This window comes from Archocentrus centrarchus, chromosome 12 (assembly GCF_007364275.1).
Source record: "Archocentrus centrarchus isolate MPI-CPG fArcCen1 chromosome 12, fArcCen1, whole genome shotgun sequence".
NCBI classification, from domain to species: domain Eukaryota; kingdom Metazoa; phylum Chordata; class Actinopteri; order Cichliformes; family Cichlidae; genus Archocentrus; species Archocentrus centrarchus.
In genome coordinates, this window is record NC_044357.1 from 17,133,758 (window position 1) to 17,149,578 (window position 15,821).

At 40.8% G+C, this 15,821-nt stretch overlaps 1 protein-coding gene across 1 annotated transcript in view; it reads left to right on the plus strand.

Annotated features, from left to right (window-relative positions):
• Nucleotides 1-15,821, plus strand: part of tnksa (tankyrase, TRF1-interacting ankyrin-related ADP-ribose polymerase a) — a 127,178-nt gene that overhangs the window by 7,449 nt on the left and 103,908 nt on the right. The window contains exon 4 of the mRNA XM_030742249.1: nt 5,038-5,133. Within this exon, the coding sequence (XP_030598109.1) occupies nt 5,038-5,133 (96 nt within the window). The remainder of the gene's footprint in view (nt 1-5,037; nt 5,134-15,821) is intronic.

Consider the following 15,821-nt stretch of genomic DNA (forward strand, 5'->3'; position numbering starts at 1 on the left):
GTTTTAAGATATCGATTGGCTAAATCCTTTTAGGCCAGACTAAATGCTAAATGCAGACTTATTGGGGCTTATTTCAAGGACACAAACAACCAAAGCAGTTTGTGTCCGTATACACTACTATGCACTGCTCTGATAGGCCCATTAGTTAACATTAGTGCCTTCACTTCAAGAAAACGCAGCCTAATAATAGTTTTGAACCAAGAGCATAAAAAATATGTTGTTTGCTACCAGTTCAGAAGGCAACTATTTTCAGGCAACATTATCAAGTAGTGAGATAATTTAAAAATCTGGCACCCTCATTTCTTCATCCTCAATAATGCTTCTTTCTCTTCCCTCTGGCACAAAAGAAGAGAGCAGTCTGCACTTCCACTCATCATTGTTCTCCTAGATGTGAGTGTCTCTGACTGCAATAAGAATATGTAAAGCTGAATAGATTTTCTGCTAGATTTCATACTACCAAGATGAATAAAAGTACTGATGATCAGTTGTGTATAATTAAAAAAAAAAAAAAAAATCTGTTTTTAAAAAGTTTTTTCATAGATCTAATAAAATTCCAAAGGTAATTTGGATTTCATTTTGTTATCAAACAGCATAACCTTTGCTTCAAGTGCTGAATATTTACTCCAACACTTTAAATGTTGATTAGCTCCTGTCTCTATAACAGGGGTGGGCAACCTTTTTGGCTCTGGGGCCACATTGACTTTTTGAAATATGACAGACGGGCCGGGCCAGCACCACATGCATACATATCAAACATAAATATAAAAAAAGTGTTAATACTATTTACCTTTAGTGGGAGCAGTGTTGTTTTTGCCAGGCTGGTGTTAGTTTTGTTGTAGCAATTCTCAGAATCCTCGACATCAGTCATAATCATGATTATGATATTATGATTTGGGCAATTCTATACCAGTCTTCGGCGGACCGGATTAAAAAGACCAACGGGCTGGGTGTGGCCCGCGGGGCCGTAGTTTGCCCACCCCTGCTCCCTCCCCCAAAACACACTTTGTTCTGATTGGCTGCCCCTTGCCTGGCTTCCACAAACAGAACCCAGTCCTTTTGTACTCTGGCAGAGCATGAGATTACCATATAGGAAAAACTTTGCTGATCTGATGTCAGTTTGGCACAGGACTTTGGGGGGGAGCTTTTGGCTCACATGGATTACTTTTACATAGACTTACCTAATTTTTATGTAAGCATCCACCACTGTAATAGTATATACATGGCAGAAAAAAGAGAAGCATGAGAGGTTCCTTCTTGAACACTTATAAGTCAAGACCAGGGATTTTTTTTATGGATGCCAATGCACCTCTAAAAAAAACAAAAGAAATGATCTTAATTTTCTAAATACAATTGCATCAATATTATCTGCTGTGAACCAGAAAAGGCACAGTGAAGATTTGGTTTGCAGTCCAAACTGCACAGTTACAACAAAAATCACATGGTCTAGCATTCTTGTTATTGGACAGAGTTTTAGTAGCTTGTCATCCTGCCAGATTAAAGATTTAGCAGCTCTGATTTGACTGTAAATTCAGCTCAGCATGATGGACGCTCTGTCATTTTCTCTTATATTCAGGCGTCTTAAGTAAGAAATTAATCTCTCATTACTCAACTTGGATATTTTCCAGCTCAAGGTTAAGAGAAAATCACATTGGCAGGAGGATATTTCAGATCCTAATGCAGCCATGCTGTTGGCTTGGTGTTTGACGATGATGCCTTCAAGTCATTCCAATGACAGTTCAGCATAGGGTTATTTTTTATTCTTTCTGCTGCCCCCTTGTTTGCATGGGATGCCACAGTGGATGGATCCGCATATTTGAATTGGCACAGGTTTTTTTTACGCCTCATGCCCTTCCTGACAGAACCCTCCCAGGGATTTGTCTCTCCTCCTGGTCTCCAAACTGGGAATCTTCCATGTGTTAACCACAACACTATAAGTATAAGCCACTGAAGCACTGTCCGTCTCTGGGTGGAAATCCGTTTTCTTGGATTTCTCCTAATGTTAGTAAGGATGTTGGCCAATGCGGGCTAATGATTTGAAATAATCTGAACATCATGTTCTGCTTTTCAGATGTCAGTGTCGTTAGGTTTAAGGACTTTTTAATATGCATTTGCTGATTTCTGTTAAGTGCTGCATGAATAAACCTTATTGATTTCTGTTTCTGCATCCCATAAAATGTTGCTGTTTGGGTTTATTTATGAGATTACACTTCACAGAAAACAACACTGCCCTTTGCTCGTATGTAGTTGCAATGCACGCATGGAATTGTGAGGATCCTTATCCATGCGTTTTTATTTATGGAATCCATGTAACCTGATGGATGGAGACAGTTTTTTTGGTTTAAATGTCTCTTAACCAGTGAGCTCATTTTATTGTGATTTATTTTTCTGTTATTTATTGAAAGAAATAGATATGGAAACTTGTTTCTGCCACTCAAAACAAACATTTTTTTTTTTTTTTTTGCTATCCATAGCTCGAACAAGCTTCCATAAATAGAAAATCATTTACTTCAGGAAATGTCAAAAAAGTGAAAATTGCCATCACAATTCCACTGAAGTAGCATCTTTAAAGAGACTGCTTTGTATTTTTTTTTATCTATTTTAGTGAGATAAAACAGGAAAGGGTAGTGGGATTCTTGTTTTTGAGAAAATAATTGGCATTTTTTTCTAGATAAATGACTTAGAAATTGCAGTTTAATATTTTTTTTTCTCCCTCTTAATATTTCAGAGCCACATTCAACATGTAATTTTGTGCTTCATGCATTTATTCAGATGATATTGTTCTGCTTTTTTCAGTTATCGCTGTTTTGCCGCGTGTGATGGTACAAAAGACTTCCATATCTTTACTATATGACGTACATTTTGAGCAGATAAAAGCAAAACTTTCTTACAGAAAGGCTTTTACTGTGAAGCAGTTCCAAGAGAATTGTGGACAAAAAAGACTGCTCAATTATAGCAAAACTCAGATTCATGAGCTTTACTAATATTGACATCAAAATCATTTAACAGGACTGCTTCAGGTTAATCATGCATCGCATTTCTTGCCTGTCATCTGACTCCTTGAAACCGAAGTTTCCAAACAGCTGAATTGGTTTGACCTTTCCATTTTTGTCTCAAGCTGTTCTGAACCTGCAGCAGCTTTGCAGGGGGTACGTTAGACCTTAGGGAGGATGAAGGTGCAACACTTAAAAGCAAAGGTGTACACTGGATTTATAGCACAAATGACAAAAGAAACATTGCAAAATTGTATCTTATCTTCCTTCTATAATTGTTGGAGGTTAAGTAGCATATGCTTTTTTTTTTTTTTTTTTTAACTAGTATCTGCTGTTCTTCAAAATGTGTAAACTAGTTTCTTTGTTCCTATTAAGGAAACAAAGAAACCAGTTTACACATGTATAACCACAACTCATTTGAGACAGGCTGAAGAGAAGATACCTCTGTGCTCACAGTGATTTTGAAAAAGTTGTTTGCTGAATGGTCACAGGTACTGTGGGTAGTCATAAGATAACTGTTGCGCATCTGACCGTGTCCAGAAAACTAATCCTGCACACAACAAAAGATTTTGGGGTTTTCAGACAGGGCATTTGCAGGTATACGAGAAGCTGTGTCCACTGGAGACTGAAAGCAAAATTAGATGCTGACAGTGTGTGAATGAATTACAAACAGCACAGACGGATGCAAGATGTATGAACATTTCAGCCTTTGTATGTGAGATTGCATCGCTGTAAGGTTGTGCATCAGACTGCATTTCTCTCTCTTGGCAGAGTACGGGCATATCTTTATTCGCTCGCTGTTGATATCACTATCTGTTTGTGTGCGTGTGAGTGTGTGTGTGTGTGTGTGCTCACTTGTGTATGTGTGGGATTGGTGCAGAGTTAAATCATGTTTTTTGTTGAGGGGTGAGGGGGTGAATAAGTCTGCGTCAGTGCCGGGGCAGAAAGAAGGCACATGTGCACATACTGCTTCTCTTCTCTTCTTCTCTGCCAGGTTAAAGCTGGTGGTTTGAAGTGTACACAAGGTCAAAGGACACGTGCGCTGGGAACTGCTCAGCACTCACAATAGTGGGAAGTGAGGTGGAGAGGAGTTACTGAGAGTATTGACATAGCACCCTCCAAAAAGGGCTCATTTAAAAAGCGCAGGCAGGAGTGGTTATTCAGCTCATAACGTTCAGTAGTCTAAGGACTATTAATTCTTTCCTTCCTTTCCTTTCCTTTCCTTTTCCTTTCCTTTCCTTTCCTTTCCTTTCCTTTCCTTTCCTTTCCTTGTTTTGTTTTGCTCTTCCTCCTCTCTTTTCGTCCTCTATCTCTCCCATCCTCTCCGACTTTCAGCCCCCCTCCCATCCCATGCTTCCCTCTCCTCGTCTCTCCTGTCCCCTCCTCTCTTCCCCTCTCCTCTCTCATCTTGTTCTCCGCTGCATCGCTCAGTCAGTTGGAGAGGCGAGAGTCTCTCCACTCGCACTGCCTGCCCCGCCTCGTCGCCGTTGCTGCCTCGATTAGCTGTAGCCTTTTGCCTCTCCCCTCTCATTTTTTTTTTTTAAAACTTATCTTCTTAGCTTAATCACAGCCTCCCCTCCCTTCATCCATGGAAGTGTGATGTGTTCCGTGGCTGTCACGTAGCTGTGTGTTAAGTCCGCTGTTTCTCACTGCCAGTGTGTTGTAGTGTGGCTTTTGCTGCTTTTGTTGTGGCATGTCTGTTACATCAGCAGCATGGCTCGCAGGGCAGGGGCAGCCAGGGGCAGCCGAGGGAGCAGCACTAGCAACAGAGGAGGAGCAGCTGGAGAAGGAGGAGAAAAATGTGAAACGGGACTGGCAGGAGCGCTGCCAGGAGACACAACCACAGGAGGTGGAACAGGAGGGATAGCTGAGGATCAAGTGGTAGAGAAAGGAGGTGGTTCAGGAAGAGCAGTGTATGGAGAAGGATGTGGTTCAACAGTAGCGGCGGGAGGAGCAGGAGGTGGACTGGGAGGAAGTGTATGTCGGGGAGTTTGTATGTCCGTCCAGGAGCTCAGCTACTGTCTCTGTCTGCCCTGTTGTTGTACAGTGTTACTGCAGCATGGAGCCGACCCCAACATCCGCAACACCGACGGCAAGTCTGCCCTGGACCTGGCTGAACCCTCCGCCAAGGCCGTGCTCACAGGTCAGTTTTCTGTCGGTCCATTAAATGCTGCATACACTCAGAAGACAGCAAATATGTGTATTTCTTTCTGTCGTGGTGTGTAATTCTTGTGCCGATTGCTTGCATGTCCCTGCTCTTAGTTTCTTGTGTGCTTTCCCAGAGCACTTCTACTTCTGTCATAATATTAAGTGTGCCCACAAACTTTCATCCTCCATTCATATCCTCACTCTCCCCAAGGCTTCAGGCGGTATCACCTTTTTCTACCTTATCAATCACATTCTCATTTTACAAGGCTGCGCAGCTCTTTTGCTCATTGTAGACTGTATGCCCATTTGTCACTCCATCCCAGTTTTTTTAGTTTCGCCTCTCTTCCCGGCTAGAATTACACGTTCAAGAGGTTGTATCTCTGCTTTCTTTCTTTTCTTTTTTTTTTTTTCCTCCTTGACTCCTTTAGCAGAGGCTGCACTCATTGATCAGTCACTCAATAAACCACTGTCTGTGTTGAATTTTTTTCTGTCTTTTTTCTTTCCTCTGCTTTTCCCTTCCTTTGTTCACAGCACTGTACTGTAAACAATGGCAAATCGAAAAGACCATAAGACCTTTGCACTTCACCTCCACTATCTATTAGGCACTACAGTGCCCTAATGGGAGCCAGGATAAGCCTTGATCATCATTTCCTCACTTGACTTAATGTGAGATTTTGAAAGCCAGAATTTTTAGACTGAAATTGCACAAAACTAATAGCTAACATTCAAATCATATTGATTTTTCCCTTTTTAACCAGAAATATTAAATAATTTCCCTACAGTAAGACAGTAGAGACAGATTTTTAAAGCAGAAGAATAGGGGAAAAAGCTTGCAGTGAAACTCAAGCTAATTATTGGTTTCTTTCATTGTTATGAACACATAAAGGCAGCAGGACTCATTACACTATTCAGTGGTAGAGGAGCCACTGGGACATACTTACAGCTTTTTAATGAGGAGCTTATGAAAAATATATGTCTTAATAAATAATTAAAATTTTTTTGTTATTTTATTTCACGTTTTACATCTTTCTCTTCATTGTCATCACTTCTTGGTATTGCATATGTGTTATTTTGACACGTGAGGGGAGAGTGCTTGTCTCACGGCGAGCACTCAGATCGCGGAGGTTGAAAGACCGGGGGGGGGTTCTTGTGGATCTGGATCAGTCTTGTTCTGGTTTGCTATAGTTCTTCAGTAAGTACACTTTTAAATTCTCCTACTTTCTCTCTCTCTGAGTATTGATGTTGACTCTAAATCAGCACCGCTTCTGTGTTTACACTGAATTTCATCACCGTGCTGGTCCTCGGTGGTAAATGAGATGAACCTGGAGATACTACAGAGAGGAGCAATGCAGTGTCAAAACACAGCGCTCTACAGTATATTTGAAAATGTTTACCAAACATTGCAGACTTAATTAAGTGTGTGTATACTTTATGTAATGACTCAAGAAGGCTAATAATGTAAACAACAAACCGACTGAGACCTGCTTACAAATTGGAGTATAGTAAGAGCAGCTTACACTGTTGTTTGCACACTCACAAGTAGCTCACAGGAAAAGATTGTAAAAAAAAAAAAAAAATGTTCTCTGTCTAGTTCTGGAAGAAAAATGCAAAAACTCTTTTAATTAGAATAAGAAACCTCGTTAGCTGTGAGGTCACGAGGTGCTGGAAGGAGGGACGTCAAGCAAGATATTGCATGTGGTGTTTGAAAGCAACATGAATATAGTTATTGTGGTTATACATGCTGATTTGGCCCATTTACCAGCACAGTCAGCAGTTGCAGCAGGAGCAGCAGCAGTGGCTGTGACACAGGGCTCATGGAGGCAATTAAGGCACTTAAGCGGCTTCTGCCCAGTGTTAGCTCGGTCAAATCTGAACACACAATTTTTTTTTTTTAGACTCAAGTGTGACTTATGCTGTCACATAATAGCAATATACATGATCACCCCCCCCCCCCCCCCCCCCCCCCCCCCCCCCCCCCCCCCCCACAAAAAGAAAAAAAAAACGCTCAGAAATAAATAGCTTGGAATCATACCACTTTTTTTAAATTTCTTGTGTCTGAATAATTCAGTTTCCTGTTCATCCAAGGCTTGAACTGCAACAAAAATGCTCAAGTTAATGTGCCATATTGGAGAGTTGTTGTGGTACGCACCAATTTGCCGTGATATCAAATTTCAGATTTATTACGCTTACACTGATTTGGCTCCTCTACTTGAGACACTCGGTCTGGTCCATGCAGGCGAAATGGGACCCATCTTCTGCCAAACACAGAACATCTGTGCAAGGCAACAAACCGGAGCACAAACAAAAGACTTCATCCCTCCTCCTGACATGGAAACACTTGGAGCTGATTCAGGTTTGATGCTCTTAAACACAAGCGTTTTCCCCCCCCCCCCCCAAGGAAAATCCCAGACCGTGCAGAGCCACTGAAAACACATGCAAGAACCCTAACAGTAATACCCCTGCATCATGGTATGATTTTATTTTTAAAAAGAGATTTTTCATTTTAACTTCACATAACTCTGTTCCATTTACTACCCAGTCTCCAAGAAGTTGGGATGCTTTAAAAAATGAAAGTCAAACGAATGCAATGGTTTGCAAGACATAGAAACGCCATATTTGATTTAAAATAGTTCTAAGACAACATAAGAAGTTTTTTTTATTTTTTTGAACAATATATGCTCATTTTGATTTGATGCCAGCAACACGTCAAGAGTTGGGACAGGGGCATGTTTTCCACTGTGTTGCATCATCATTTCTGTAAGGATTCTGAAACTGAGACCAATTACTGCAGTTTTAGACGCAGAAAGTTTTTCCATATAAGATTTTAGCTGCAGTATAGAGTCTCCTTTGTTATATTTAATTTCACCCTCTTGGTGGTGTTCATGGCAAATTCGGACCCTACCATCCAAAAATCCAGCAGAAATAAAGCCTCATCAGACCAGGCAACGTTATTCCAATCTTCTATTGTCCAATTTTGGTAAGCCCATGTGAATTGTAGCCTCAGTTTCCTGTTCTTGGCTGATAGTGGTCTTCTCCCGCTGTAGCCCATCTGCTTTAAGGTTCAGCAGGTTGTGCGTTCAGAGATGCTCCTCTGTCTGAGTTACTGTTGCCTTCCTGTCACTTTGAAGCAGTTTGGCCATTCTGCCCTGACGTCTGGCATCAACAAAGCATTTTCACCCAGAGTACTGCCGCTGGCTGCATGTTTTCTCTTTTTCAGCCTGTTCTCTTTAAACCCAGAGATGGTTGTGCAGAGAAAAATACCAGTAGTGTCTGAATATTTGGACCAGCCCGTCTGGCATCAACAGTCATGCCATGCTCAGTCACGTAAATACCTTTCTTCCCCATTCTGATTGTCTACAGGCCTAAATGCACTGAGTTGCTGCCATGTGATTGACTGATTAGGTATTTGCAGGATTTGAATATGTTTGCCTAATGAAGTGGCCGGTGAATGTATGTCATTTATCATTAAAAGGCTATTCACAAATGTTCAAGCAGCGCTCCATGTTCTGAATCTTTACTGATATGATAATTCCCTGAAATTATTAGAAATTTACATCGAGAAAAGTTGATCTTGAATTATTAAAAGATTTGTCCATGCAGTGTTTCACAGAGCAGTGAACCCCTGCTTATCTTTGCTTCTGAAAGACCCGGCCTCTGTGGGATGCCCAGGATGTTACTGGCCTGTTGCCAGTTAAACTTGTTTGTGGAGAATTGTTCTACCAGCATTAGCATTTCTAATCTTTTGTTGCCCCAACTAAATTTTTCTTATTGTGCTGCATGCCTTAAAATAAAAATAAATGACTACATTGAAATGATCAGCTGTGTTGGTTTTGTTTTTTTTTTGTTTTTTTAAACAAAATTAACAACACCTGTGCATTTTTAAACATATCTCAAGGTGGAAAAGGCCTATCAGGAGATACAGATCTGGCATAGTTCCTTGGACTACTTGTGACTTACTTCCAAGAGAAGCAAATCTACTGATGGTTTCAAGTTTAAAAAAAAAAGAAAAATATATATATATATATAAATTACCAGAGAAAATAGCTGATCACTGGCAGTCTGAGTCTCCACATGACTGCGATTCCCTTCATCCTGCGGTGGTTTCCCATGTTTTGTTTGTGGCTTGCCTCAAACAAATCGCCACATCTTGTTTGTACCGTGAATTATGTTTTTAATGGTAGACACTAATTACCCAAGCTATCATCCTGTTACATTGTCTCTGCACGTTACGCCATCCTGGAAGGATTGCGCTGTTGTAATTACTGTAGGAAGCGATGCGTTTAATGGGATGCTCTGACTGACAGTTTTAGTATTGAATATATGGTCAGGGTTTGGTAAAGGCTGCAGGAAAAAAAAAAATGAGCTAGGAGAGTAATTGTGAATTTATATACTTGTGTTTGTTTATTTGCAGCCTGTGTATTCCTCTGCAGCAATGGCCAGGGCCTTTTCCCCTCATCCTATATGTTCTATATCTTAGATTTAGAGGTTCTGCTCTATTCCTCTCTTCTGCCGCAGGCCAGCACAGCTTTCAGTTTCAGTCTGCGGTGATGGAAGTTTATATTGACCCATAAATTAGCTATAGTACTCTGCCCCATCCACCCGGGTGCTCTTAGAAATTGAGAAAGCCTGTCCCCTGTTAGCTGAGGATGTGAAACGGAAAGATGACGAAAATTCTGTTTTGTTCTTGTGTTTTGCGACTTCAAACCCCTCACACTGTTGTAATTTTAAAAGCGACTATGTGAGATGACATCTGTGAATTAGTTTTTTTTTTTTGTAGTTGTTGTTATTTTTCAGAAGTTCATCACGCAGTTTGTTTTCCTGATCAGGATGAACATCACAACAAGACAGGCCCGTGTGGACTGGCAGCTTTTTGTTCTGTTAATTTACTCAGGCGCTCCCCAGATGCTCCTTTTACACACACACAGCCAGGGAAATCTGCAGATTGCTGCTTCAGTCTGTTGCAAGCATCAGACACAACTACTCACTTCACATCGGGGGGTAGACTCACATGGACAGCTACACTTCCTATGTTTCTGACAAGTATTTGATGAATAAAGCCCTGGTGTTGTGCTTCTTGTTGGTTGTAGAAGCTTGGTTGTGAGACTTTTGTGGTGGACCACATGACAAGTTTCATCTGTTAAAGCTCATTCTGATTGGTACTCGCTGCCTGTCACAATCTGCTCTAGCAGTATCAGTAGCACAAAAATAGGAAATTAGGTCTGATAGAAATGTAGATTCTTCAAAGGCAGGAAAAAAGCTGGAGGTAAATCTGTCCTCATTACTCTATGATGCTTTTGTAGTGTAAAAGCTTAGAGAGTAGGAAGTTAATTATTGTTCCTTATCAGGTTACAAAGGAGAGCATGGACAGATTTGCTATGAGATTAGCCTGTTGCTAAATGGTCAGTGGCTCCTGAAGCTAATTTTAAACCGTGCTTGTTAGATGGTGTACCAAAACTGGCTTCTTAGGTCTGAATCAAAGTCCTGCATCATTTGAAGCAGGTTGAAAAACACCAGATGGATTAGCATTTTGGGATCAAGCAAAGTAATTTTTAGTACAACCTCAAGGCAGGTGAATGAGAATGTGACTTTTGAGTAGCCTATTAAATCAATTATGCACAACTTCTGATGGACTGAGTGTTCCACATTGAAATCCTTGTGAAAGTGAGCTGTGGAGTTAAAGATAAACCAGGATGAACCTTTTATGACTCTCCAGTGAACTGTGTGGCAACACACGAGTGTCAAATAACAGGATGTGGTGAATGCTAAAACATCAGGTTTTAGCCCACCCATCTGTCCAACCATTCATGGTGATAGTCCTAAGCAGGGTATTCCACATGTCCATGTCCTCAGCAGTGTTTCCCCTTCCTTCTGGAGGATCCTGAGATAGCCCCAAGCTAGATGAAATGTATAATCTTGTTCTACCCTGAGGTCTCCTCTGAGTATACCCAGAAAAATCTCCAGAGGAGGCACCCTAGCCCAAACCAGCTCAACTCACTTCTTTTAACACAAAGGAGCCAATCACATCACCCTTTCTCTAAGGCTGAGCTGAGCCACAGAGGAAGCTCATTTCTAATTCTTCTAGTCTCTGACTAGAGCTCATGACCATATGTGAGGGTTGGAACATAGATTGACTTTGTAAATCAAAAGCTCTGCAATGGCCCAATACAGTGCTCACATTACTGCTGATGCTGCACAATCCCGCCTGTCCATCTCACACTTCATTTTACCATCACTATGTCCACAAGTTCCCACGATCATTACTCCTTTTTTTGGAGGGGGAGGCTGCTAGTTTCCTTACTTTGATTATAAAAATAGCTGAACTGTTTTCAGTGCCTCTCCATTAACCATCATAGACTGTTGGTTATAACAGGCTGAATACAACTGTAGCTATAACTCCTGAGTCTTGACATGAGCAAAATTGCTTTTTAGTGCTTATAAACCCAGTTTTTATGTGTAAAAAGAAGATTGTGAAAATTTCTACAAATATTACGTGTGTTCACTTCATCTTAATCTTTTCTTGAGTTTTTCCGTTCACAATTAACGTGGAAAAACATTACATTTTGAACAGTCCTTTTTTTTTTTTTTCCTTGTCCTGCCTCTCACCCTCAGCATTTAGTTTCAAATGTCATTTGCTAATTGCTTAAACACTCGTTTGCACTGAATCACATTTGTTTGATGGGAAAAACTTTGATGTGTTTTGGTCTCAGTTGCTCTACTCTTGCCAGAAAAGGCCCTGTTTTTTTTCTGCTTTAATTCATTTGTGTGGTCACTTGTGTATAACTGCGCCATTTGCCAGACAAAGACAAGAAGTTACTTTAAAATATGTTCTTTAAAATATATCAGCCTTAAGCCAGAATGTAATTTTCAGGCAGTATTTGTTGTTAGTCCCATCTGGACTTCAAAATGTTGGTTCAATTTTTTTTTTGTCCTGCATACAAAAAATGTTTGTCCCCTAAAGAGGGTTTTTCCTTCTCCTAAAGGAAAATCACCAGGATTGTTTTATTTGCTGAAGCATAAAATACACTGTTTATGAAATGGCCAGAAATACATGTAAGAGGAAGATAGATTTTGGTTAAGTAAGGTAAGAATAATTTCCTTGTCTAGTCCCATTTGAGCCCTGTGATCACTTACACAAGAACTAAATCATTAGTGCCATGAGGAGAAAAAAAAAAGACTACAAGGAGGATATTCTGCTTATACTCAGATTGACTGCAGATATTATTTGTTCAATTAAAAAAAACAAACAAAAAAAACCATGTTCACTATAGTGAACAACTTGCAGGTTCTCGCATGAAAGTGAAGCTGTTGATTTACCAGTCATTCTGTGTCCCCTACCCTCACCTATTGGCATGAGCGTTGGGTAGTGACCGAAAGAATGAGATTGCGAATACAAGTGGCAGAAATGAGTTTCCTCCAAAGGGTGGCTGGCCCTCTCCCTTAGAGAGGGTGAGGAGTGCAGCCATTCAGAAGGGCTCAAAGTAGAGCTCCAGTTGAGGTGGTTCAGACATCTGACTAGGATGCATCCTGGGCGCCTCTTGGGTGAGGTGTTCCGGGCATGTCCTATCGGAAGGAGGCCTTGGGGTCCCCCTGGATGAGCTGGTGGTGGTGGCTGGGGAGAGGGAGGTCTGGGCTTCTCTGCTTAGGCAGCTACCCCCGCAAACCAGCCCCGGATAAGCAGAAGAAGATGGATGGATGGATGGATGGATAGATGGATAGATGGATGGATTCTCTAATACTTGTGTTGTGGCCATTTACGCTGATTTTGTTATAAATCATAAGTTCTATCAATTTAAGTTTTTTCGTACAAGAAGCAAACCGCCTGTTGCCACCGATGGCCTTGTGTTTGGAATAATCTGGTTTGAAGTTTAGAAGACCGTGACAACTTGAGTCAGGGTGTTATTGCCGCCCCTATCAGACGGTCACACCATTAGCCATCATGTGATCAAACTCCCGAACTTTCCCTTGAGTAAACTGCAAATGAGCTATTGGAAGGAAAAAAAAAAACAGTAATGATGTGAAAAGTCTCAATGGAGGTAACTTGGGATCACCAGGAGGCTTTTCCTTTAAATCCATCTTCCCTGTCATTGATGATTGATCTTTTTCTGGCCAGGCAGCAGTGATTAGGACAGTTTCTCTCCATTGCCTTCTTTCTTTACTCATCAGATACTGCACTGTTTAATGAGCTTGCAAGTACAGCCTGTGCTCCATCCACCTCTCATCTGCACATCAGCCTTCTTGTCGTTCTTTCTCTTTGACTTGTCGTCTTTGTCCCTGTGTCCCCTGTTATGTCTCATCCTTCTTGAGCTGTACACCAATCAGCCTCTCCATTTTTCTCTTTCTGACATTTGTCATTTATTCCCTTCCTGCTCTTCACTTGAATTATCTGACTCCTCCCCATCTTTTTTAAATCTCTGACAGTAGCCTGTTCTTCATAGATTACAGTATGGTGTACACTTAATGCTACATTCACACTAGGCAAAACAATGGTTGGAGACCGCAGCACGGATCATAATTATTGCAACTGTGTGCAGTGAACTTGCGAGCTTGTTGCCTTTGAAATTGTTGTTTAGAAGATGAGGACCAGGTCAATCAGTTGCTGTCTTCAAAGTGACTTTGAAGGAGTCAGTCTGCTATCAGTTTGTAGTGAAATGGGGTGATCAGTTTTAAAATTGTATGCAATCAGTTTGTAATAATACAGTGATTAACTGTGGATAATTGATGAAAATCTCAAGTCATACACCGATACAGGGTTCTAGCCAGAGGATCGGACGACCGGGGGGGCGGTCCCCCTGGCTATCGGATGACTGCTCGCTAGTGCTAATAGCCACGCCTGCTTGCTAATTGTGGTGATAGCGAGCAGTTCTGATAGCGATAATACCTCCGCTCGGCGCAGCAACGGGCGATCAACCACTTGCTGTCCTATTTTATTATAATGTGACTGAGCCATCAGATCACTTGTTGCTGCATCACAAACCTTATACAAACCTCCCAAATGGTACTTCAGTGTTTTATCTCTGTTTTCTTTTTTTTTGTATTCTGGGATTAAGCTGTTGTATTTTGTCTGCATCTTTGCTATGAGCTCTCATATCTTGAAGTAGTAAAGAAAATGTTATAAGAATTTGTCATACAAATAAATATTTATTTAAAAAAAAAAACTTCAACAAAAACGGGTTGTCTAAGCTTTATATCGAGAAACGTTTACTTCAGCCTCAGGCAAGAGGATGGATGAATGACAGGTGTGTGGGTTGACTGAGGCAAAGAAGGACATGACAAATGTTGCACTTCTTAGTATTGAGAACTTTGTTATAAGAAACAACACAGCATGGTAATTGGAAACAATCAGTGCTGTTTCTTGACTAATAAAAACAGCCATGCAAGCAACTCAATAAAGCTCTACCCGGGCACCAGTATGTTAACATGCTTACAATAACAATGCTACTATGTCGGTAATGGTCACGGCATTCACAATCTTAGTTTGGCAATGCAGCATGGTAACATTGGTAAATTGCATTAATGCACATCATCAAGAATTGGTTTGTAAATTCTGAGCTAATAGTAATGTTTAAAATAGAAGTTAAATAATACTTTGTAATTGTAATTTTAAAAATTTTAATGCAAGTCTTTCACCTCCTTATGATTTGATCTTTGACAATTTCTGGAGCATTCATTGTGTGTTAACACAATGCCAAGCAGGAAAGACATTGCAGCAATTGTTGCTGCCCATCAATCTAGAAAAGGGTATAAGGCTTTCTAAACAATTTAAAGTCCTAAATCATACAGTGTAGAAAGATTCACAAGTGGAAAACATTTAAGACAGTTGCGAGTTTTCCCAGAAGTGAACATCACAACAAATTCACCCCAAGGTCAGACCATGTAAACTACAAAAAAAACACAAGAGTTACATCTCAGCCTCTACCGGCCTCAGTTAGCATGTTAAATGTTAAAGTTCATGACAGTACCATCAGGAAAAATACTGAAAAAGTATGACTTGCTTGGAAGGGCAGCACGGCTTAGGTTTGCAAAGTTGTATCTGAACAAACTATAAGATTTGTATTTGTCCTTTGGACAAACAGCCAAAGGGGAAATGATTGGCAATAATGCACAACATCACGTTTGGTGAAAGCCAAAAACAGCTTATCCGCACAAACACCACAATACCCACTGTCAAGTTGGCAGGGTGATGATTTGGGCTCGTTTTGCACAATCAAGGTGTTGTGATAACCCAGTCAAAGTCGAGCCCTCGACCTGATTGAAATGTTGTGGTGGAACATTAAGAGAGCTGTGTATGAATGAATGCCTGCAAACCTCAAAGACCTGAAACAATGTTGTAAAGAAGAGCAGGCCCACATGCCTCCACAAAGATGTGAGAGACTGATAAAGTCATACAGAAAATGAATACGCCCAAGTTATTGTTGCTGCTTCTGTATCTTGGGATGTGTTCAGTGCTGCAGAAAACTTAGTTTTTAATAACTATGTGCATCCATAAATCCATCCATCTGATTCAGTGTTGCAGGGGGTACCTGGAGAGAACTCCCACAAACATGGGGAGGACATGCAAATTCCACACCTAAAGGCCCCAGCCAGATGGTGGATTTGAACTCAGGTCCTTCTTGCTACGTGGCAACAGTGCTAACCACCGTGCCACTGTATATTTGTATCCCTACAAATAATTATAATTTTCAG